Source organism: Chinchilla lanigera, unplaced genomic scaffold (assembly GCF_000276665.1).
Source record: "Chinchilla lanigera isolate Chin_1 unplaced genomic scaffold, ChiLan1.0 scaffold00023, whole genome shotgun sequence".
In the NCBI taxonomy this organism is placed as follows: domain Eukaryota; kingdom Metazoa; phylum Chordata; class Mammalia; order Rodentia; family Chinchillidae; genus Chinchilla; species Chinchilla lanigera.
Genome location: NW_004955424.1, coordinates 22,095,685 through 22,104,244, shown reverse-complemented (window position 1 = coordinate 22,104,244; position 8,560 = coordinate 22,095,685). Strand labels below are relative to the sequence as shown.

The 8,560-nt window shown below is 37.9% G+C and overlaps 1 protein-coding gene across 1 annotated transcript in view; it reads right to left on the bottom strand.

Moving 5' to 3' along the window:
* Cct4 (chaperonin containing TCP1, subunit 4 (delta)) overlaps window positions 1-8,560 on the bottom strand; it is a 19,566-nt gene that overhangs the window by 4,270 nt on the left and 6,736 nt on the right. The window contains exons 3-8 of the mRNA XM_005385733.2: window positions 7,631-7,720; window positions 5,948-6,056; window positions 5,108-5,250; window positions 3,359-3,480; window positions 2,266-2,398; window positions 380-519 (exon numbers count right to left, since the gene is read on the bottom strand). Coding sequence (XP_005385790.1) covers window positions 380-519; window positions 2,266-2,398; window positions 3,359-3,480; window positions 5,108-5,250; window positions 5,948-6,056; window positions 7,631-7,720 — 737 coding nt within the window. The remainder of the gene's footprint in view (window positions 1-379; window positions 520-2,265; window positions 2,399-3,358; window positions 3,481-5,107; window positions 5,251-5,947; window positions 6,057-7,630; window positions 7,721-8,560) is intronic.

Below are 8,560 nucleotides of genomic sequence, written 5' to 3'. Positions count from 1 at the left end.
AAAACAAAACAAAAAGATTACAAAGGAAATACGATCCACTTTTCATTACTCAAAATAGAATGACGCTACTTTGCATACAGACTCACTAAATTTCTAGTAAATCTAGCCACCTCAATTATTTCTTTAAAAACTGCTAGTGGGTAAGCCATGTGTGGTGGTGCATGCCTGTAATCCCAGCACTTGGGAGGTTGAAACAGGAGGATTACTGCAAGTTCAAGACCAGCCTGGACTATAAAATGAGCTCAAAGCCAGCCTGAACTGCATAGCAAGACCCTGTCTCAAAAAGACAACCCCCCTCAACCAAAAAAACCCCCACAACCGCTAGTCAGTATCCCAAATCAATTATAATTAAGGCTGAACAAAACACATACTCCCGCACCTTAGGATAGACTTCTGTATGAGAAGGACGTTACACCCCGTTTTTTTAATTTGCTTCACCAAATTTAAAATATAGGCTCTCTCTTCTCGCAGTACTCGGTCCATCTGGGCATAGTCAGAAACTACTATTTGATTATCCATCTGTTTAGAAAAAGAACATATTAATAATAATTTGTATCGTTAAGCTCAGAGTGGTAGTGTACACGCTTAGGCATTTTTAGGTTCAATCCCCAGAAGAATTTTAAAGTGAGTTTTATGTTTTAAGAAAACTGAAAGATTAAGTGAAAACATTACGTACAGAATTAAAACAAATACTAAAAATTAAATTTATATATAGAAACAAAAAATGTTTGCAAGGATATACATTCACATAAACTTGAGACTTACTTTCAACTTTATTTGCTGCTGTCTATTTGGACTGTTCTAGCTATGCAGTTCAGGCTGGCATGAACTCACTATGCAGCCCAGGTGGTGTCAAACTCACCAAGACCCACCTTCCTCAGACTCCAGAGTGATAAGATTATAGGTATGTGCCACCACACCTGGTCTATTCAAACCTTTTCCAAGGACTTTGTGATAGAAAACAAAACAAAAAAAAAAGGTAAACTTGAGCGGTGTGGCGGTGTTCTCCGAACACTGAGATAGGAAGGTTTGCCATGGGTTTCAGGCTAGCCAGAACTACAAAAAACACAGGTACGTAAATGATTACCCTATCTCCTGAGTATCACTTTCTCATACAAACAATATATGTACTAAACAAGTAACTTCAGGTGCATCCTTTTCAGTCTATGGCTTGTTATATAAATGGTATGTTGAGAAGACAAGTTTATTGAGGGGGTGGTACCAGAGATTACACCCAAAGCCTTTGAACTAAGTTACTCCCCTAGCTCTTTTATTCATTCACTCACTCATTCATTCATTCATTCATTTATTTGTGTTTTTTGAGACAGGGTCTCCGTATGCAGTTCAGGTTGGCCTTGAACGCACTTTGTAGCCTAGACTGGTCTCAAACTCACAACAATCCTCGTGCCTCATCCTCCCGAGTGCTGGGATTACAGGTGTGCACCACCATGCCCAGCTCCTCAGCCCTTTCTTAAAACAGGTAATCATTACGTCAGAGTTGCCCATGCTGGGCTGGACCTTGGGCCACTGTGCCCAGCAAACAACAATTTTGTGTGGACTAAAATTTTTAAGAAACAGGAAACTTGTATGGCAGCAAATAACAATAATTTCGTGTGGACTAAACTTTTAATTAACAGGAAACTTGTATGGCAGCACAAGGCAATATGAAAACAAATCCAAAGTACCAGCAATCCTCTTTAAGTAATGGCATTTATACAATAAGACACAGAGATAACATTAAGTAAAAGCAATTTCTTATATAACATGTACAAAAAACTTGGTTTAATTTTCCATTTGTAGAAATATAAAACATCTGCAAGCTAAGATTCTGCTTTCAGAAAGTTATAAAGAACCTGAAAAGCCCATCAACACTTATCTTACAGTTTCACACATAACCCTAATTGTTTCATCTTCCTCTGTGAAGTAAACCACAATTTCAATGACTATCCAATAGTCTACAGACTTAACAACTGTGGTACCAACACGTTCTACTTTTGTGTCAATTTTGACTGATACTTATTTCCATTTTCTTTCTCGTTTTTTTGAGACAGATTAGCACTAGGTAGTTCAGGCTGCCCTTGAATTCATAGTGATCCTCGTGTCTCAGCTTCCCAAGTGCTGGGATTAGAGGCATGAACCACCCTGCCTGGCTCATTTTTTCAAATCACTAGCATCAGCATTTTCTGTTTTTATTTTAATGAACAGTTATCCGATTTATCAGAAATTAAACAGACAGAAAACCAACTTTGTCTAGATTGTACTTACGTCTGTTTTGGGAGCAGACAAACAAAACTGAATGAGCCCAATCTTAGCCTTTTCAACTCTGGTTAAGCCGGAATTTGCCACTTTTTGGGTAAGAACTAGCCCTTCCACCAACTCACAGTCATCAATTGTCCCACTAAGAAAAAAGGAAACAAGGAGGGATTATTAAAAGGTGGTGAGAGTTTAACAGATTAAAAATCATTAGTCCAATGAAAGCCTCACATTAGTACCTGATTCCTGGACCTTTTAGATCCACTACTGTGTAAGGGACTATTCAAAGAACCTGGAGATTGTCATACTAACAGAAATTCCAAGAAAACAAGGCCATTAAAAAAAAAAAAAAAAAAAAAAAAGCAGGTCGTAGCGGCACTCGCCTGTAACCCCAGCACTCAGGATGCTGAGGCAAGAGGATCACTGCAAGTTCGAGGCTAGCCTGGGCTACAAAGTGAGTTCAAAGCTAGCCTGAAATGCATAGTGAGACCCTGTCCCCAAAAAAGAAAAAAAAAAAATCAAAAAACCAAAAAACCAAAAAAAAGCTACGTTTTTCATCTAAATCACCTTTTAAAATTTTTTGCAATTCTTAAAAACTTTTTTTTTTTTTTTTGGTTTTTCTCCGGTACCGAGAACCGAACTCACGACCTTGCGCTTGCCAGGCAGGCGCTTTGCCGCTGAGCTAAATCCCCAGCCCCTTCTTAAAAACTTCTGACCAGGTATTATAGTGCATGCCTGTAATCCTCACACTCTGGATGCTGAGGCAGAAGGATCACTGAGAGTTCAAGAGCAACCTGGGCAACATAGTGAGTTTAAGGACAGTTTAAACTACATATGTTTTATATTTGTACAAATAGAAACTTAAACCAAGTTTTCTGTCCAAAAGTTTGCTGTCCAAGTTTGCTTTTATTTATGTTATCTCTGTGTCTTGTCTTAAAAAACCAAACCAAACCACCCTTCAAAAGAGAACTCACAACAGTAAAATAAAAAAATCTTATCAGTACAGGTTTGCAGTACATTAATAAGTACATTCACTGTGGGTAGCTGGCACATATTTCACCTATTTACCAATGGCAGTATTAAAATTGTAATTAGAGATGCTTACCCAAGCTTCTTAACTATTTTAATATCTCTAAGATCTACACTAGTAGCCGTGGCAGGGTCAATCACTCTCATTACCGCATTTACACTCATTGGAGAAAGTAGACTTGAATACTGGGAGACCACCTAGAATAGAGGAAGAAAAAGTTATCTTCACAGTAGGAAACACCCTAAGTTTTCAAAGACGAAGATGTTCAGGAGATCTAATCACTTTTTCTGAGGCAGAAGAAGGAACCACATAAAGACACTACATACCACCTTTTCTACTCAAATTGTGATCACATGCACAAAATAAAAGTATGTATTAGGTTTTCTTTTATTCTTACTTTTGGGGCTGTGCAAATTGTGAACAGTTTCCCTTACATACACCAGGCAGCGGCTGTAACACTTTCCACATATTAACTCATTGAATCTTTAGATGGATTGAAATGCAGAGATTAAGCCAATTGCCCAAAATTACACAACTTAAGTGGTGGAACTAGTGCTAAGCACAATTTAAAGTCTGTGACTAGTGTCAGCAACTATCATGTTATCTGTCATTAAGTTCTGGGGACACTCAACATTTAGTGTCATTTGAAACTAACGCTCCATTTAACGTTTATTTTTATTTATTTATTTTCTTTTTTGGGTGGTACAGGGGATTGAACTCAAGGCCTCATGCATGCTAGCCAAGCACTCTACAGCTGAGCAACATCCCCAGCCCTCCATTGAACATTTAAAGAAAAGCAACACGTAGGTTTAATATTGACTTGCCTAGCATGGGAGAGGCCCAGGTTCAATCCCTAGGATTCCAAAAGTAAAGAGGAAAACAAAAATGGTAGGAAGGGAGGGTGAATGACAAATGATATGACAGAACTAGATGGTGACACAGCATTTTTAATTGTTCAATTTTTTTTTTTGTTGTTTTTTTTTTGAGACAGGGTCTTGCTATGCAATTCAGACTCACCTTGAGCTCACTTTGTAGCCCAGGCTGGCCTCAAACTCCCAAGGATCCTCCTGCCTCACCCTCCCGAGTGCTAGGATTATAGGCATGCACCCCCAAGCCTGGTTCTGTTTTTGACTGGGCTTATTAAAACTTTTTATTTCATTTTAAATTTTCTAAGAAACTTAGTAGGCCTTATGTAAATTAACCTTTTCAGACCTATTTTCTTATAAATTGGGATGACTATCAATCTGAAAGTCTTAAAGATTACATTTGTAAAAAGATAAAGATAAGTGTAACTTATAACAATGCTTAGCACACTTAATATTCAGTAAAAAGTAGCTGGGCATGGTGGTGCATGTCTGTAATCCCAGCGATTTGGAAGGATGAAGCAGAAGGATATGAAGTTCAAGTCCAGCCTGGGGCAACTTGTGATCTTTTCTCAAAAAGTAAAACAAAAAAGGAGCTAAGGATGTAGCTCAGTACTATATTCTGAGGGTTCAATCCTCAGTATTGATAAAAAAAAACCCATACTTAGAAAAATTCTATGGCAGTCCTTAAGGGAGATGGAAAGGCTTCCAACAGACAAATTCTTTAGCTATATTAAAGCATTGTTGAAATGAAATACTGGAAATGGATATAGTGCCTATCAAATATTCTAGTCCCTTTATTAGCCTTTCAGGTCATTTATCTCATAACCTATTTGTTATACATTTTAGTTACCGTGTCACTTGAGAGGATGCTCATGTACCGGGATTTCAAAAATCGCAGCAACAAAAGTAACACACCTTAAACTGTAATGTATCAACTATCTCTTAGTGCTTTTCTCACCTTAGAGTTCAATGAAGTGGTTGCACTATTTAACAAAGTTTCTCTGTCACTCAGTTCCACCGGCCGAGACATACCAGTCAAGATTTCAAGACCCTTTTCCAAAGCCTTCTGGAATGACTCAGAAATGATGGTTGGATGAATCCCTGTTATTTATAAAAGTCTAGTTATTTAATTATAACAGATAAACTACTTATTTGTCACAATTTAAAAATGTTCCACTCATTAAAATGTCAAAGCCATCACAAATGCTTCTCCTTTTTTTGTGTGTGTGGTACTGGGGATGGACTCCAGGGCTCTGTGCATGTAAGTGCTCTATAGCTGAGCTAGGTACCTAACCTATAAATACTCTTAACACAAACTAACTTATGCATCAGTTGTATAATGAAAGGCTCAAATAACCTTTACTGCTAATTATGGCTAGTAATTTACTTTTACTTAATTTGAAACAGATCAAGTAGATATGCATTTGACACTTAAGATCAACACATTTTATACTTTTCAAAACATCATGCATGTGTAAGTAGAGTGAGTGGAGAGTCACTACTATGACTGAACATTATTTACTAAACCAAAACCTTACTTTCTCTCCCAAATATCAGTCTAAGGTTAGTGACACCATCACTGATTTCTGAAAAGCACAATTCTAATGAGAACCATACAAAAAGAAGCATAGCAAAAATTTGAAACAAAACAGCAAATCTTAAAAATTCCTAATAAATTTATTCTACATTAAATCTTATACTGCTTAAAAATTTTGCTTTTCTTAATGCTTGTCTTGAAAATGAAGCACACACACAACTTTTCTGCCCTCTTATTCAGCAACAGAGCACTTCTACTCACCTTTCTGAAGAAGCTTGGTACAGGAATCTAACAGAGAGCCAGCAATGATGACCACTGACGTGGTGCCGTCTCCTGCTTCTATATCCTGAGCCTTAGACAGTTCCACCAGCTATGTGAACAGAACATGCATGGTCACTGAGAAATGTGTGTACCCAGTAACATCTAATTCAGATCAACACATCAGTGTCACAAGCAGAATTTGAAAATTTAATACGACTCATGACTTCTGATTTGCTACCTACCTCGAGTTTCACTGAAAAATGAAAATCAGCCAGGTTCTGATGGCACATGCTGTAATCTCAGTGCTCAGGAGGCTGAGGTAGGAGGATCACTACAAGCCAGCCTGGACTACACAGTGAGCTCAAGGCCAGTGTGAATACATAGTCAGACAATGTCTCAAAACACCAAAGCCTCCCGCCTCTAAAAAGAAAAGTGATGTGTTTGTGGCACATAAAATCTACTTATTAACTTTCTTTACATAGGAGATATTTCAATTTCTGGTTCACATTGTACATTGTAAAAAGTTACCTCAAGAAAAGACCTACTGGGGGAAAAAAAAAAGAAGAAAGAAAAGGACCTACTGAAAAGCACTAATATTGCATTGTAGGTAGGTACCCTATGGACTTGGAAGCTATAAAATGAAGCACTCTGAGCATCAGTTTAGATCATACTTACCTAATAAATGGGACTTTTTTTGAGATGGGAGCCTTACTGTATTGTCCAGCCTGGCCTCAAACTCCTCAGGGATCCTCCTGCCTCAGCCTCCTGACTAAGAGGGGTTACAGGCATGTGCTACTGAACCCAGTAGGATGTTTTAAAAAATAGGCATTTGTTTTGACTGATACGGTGACTTTTCACTTGACACTTGAAAGTCTGTAATTGTGACGGTTAGTTAAACTGACATTTAAAAAGTAAACAGGAGTGCAAATTACAACATGATTTGTCTTATACACAATAAAAATTATTTTGTTGCCTAGGGGATGAAAGTGTAGCTCAGTGAAAGAATGTTTACTTAGCATATGCAAGGTGCTGGGTACAATCCTTAGTACTCTCAAAATAAAAATTATTTTTTTTCTCTTCCATCTAACACTAAAACTAATGTGTAATAAAGAATTACCATTTATGTTTAATCTCAACCATATAGTACATTTCTTTTTTTTTTTTAATCTTTTTTTTAATTTTTATTTTTGGTTTTTCTCCGGTACTGGGAACCGAACTCACGACCTTGCGCTTGCCAGGCAGGCGCTTTGCCGCTGAGCTAAATCCCCAGACCCCGTATAGTACATTTCTAAAGACAAGGTGATTCGTGTTTTATTATCACTTTACGTTAAAGCAACACATGATATATCCTAAAAATACGTATTTAGCATAAAGAAAAACCTCACCATGTTCAAATGGTGTTATGTGATCAACAAAATACTCTCAAGTATCAAACAACAGCTGGGCTGGTGGCACACACCCATAATCTCAACTACTCAGGAAGCTGAGGGAAGAGATCACAAGTTTGAGCCCACTCTGGGAAACTTAGCGAGACGTTGTCTCAAAATAAAAATTAAAAATAAAGTGCTGGGGATGTGGCAGACTGTTTGCCTAGCATGTGAGAGGGCCTGTATTCTATCTCCAGTACTGTCAAATATCAAACAATACACGTAAAAAAGAAACTTTACTTATAATCATCCTTACCATTCTGGCTGCTGGATGTAACACTTGCATTTGTTTCAGGATGGTAGCACCATCATTAGTAATGGTCACATCACCTTTTCCATCTTGAATCTGGAGAAAAATGTATTATTTCAATGTGATACCCTAAAGCGCCACTAACTTTTAATACTTCATAATAATTAAATTGTTTGCATAGCATTTAATTTCAAATTTTCTTTCCTTACATAATGGTTATTACAATGTAATAATTGAAGTATATTCAATAACAATCTAACTTTACAAAATAAATGGCTTTGTTCAAGGTATTTTAAAAGTGAAGTAATCTAGGTACACACAAAGAAGATAGAAGAGATACTACTGGAAAATAGTAGGTATTAATTATTGCCAGATGTGGCACTGAATGCCTGTAATCTCAGCATTATGGGAGGCCGAGTGAGGCAGGAGGGTCTCAACTTTAAGCCCAGCCTGGCAACTTAATAACTGAGAGCCTGTCTCAAAATAAAAAAGAGCTGAGGAATGCAGCTCAGTGTGAATCCTTAGTTTAAGAAGAAGTCGTATCTGATTTCTTTTTTTTTTCTTTGTCTTTTTAAGACAGGGTCTCGCTATACAGTCCAGGACAGACTGGAGCTCACTTTATAACCCAAGCTGACCTTGAACTCTCAGAGATCCTCCTGCCTCAGCCTCCTGAGTGCTGGGATTACAGGTGTGCACCACCATGCCCAGCTTCTGATTCTGTATTAATAATTAGAAACACAGGGGCTGGGGATTTAGCTCAGTGGCACAGCACCTGCCTGGAAAGTGCAAGGTTGTAAGTTCAATTCCTGGTACCGAAAAAAAAAAAAAAATAGAAACACAATTTCTACCAGGAGGGGCTGGGGATTTAGCTCAGCGGCAAAGCGCCTGCCTGGCAAGCGCAAGGTCATGAGTTCGGTTCCCGGTACCGGAGAAAAA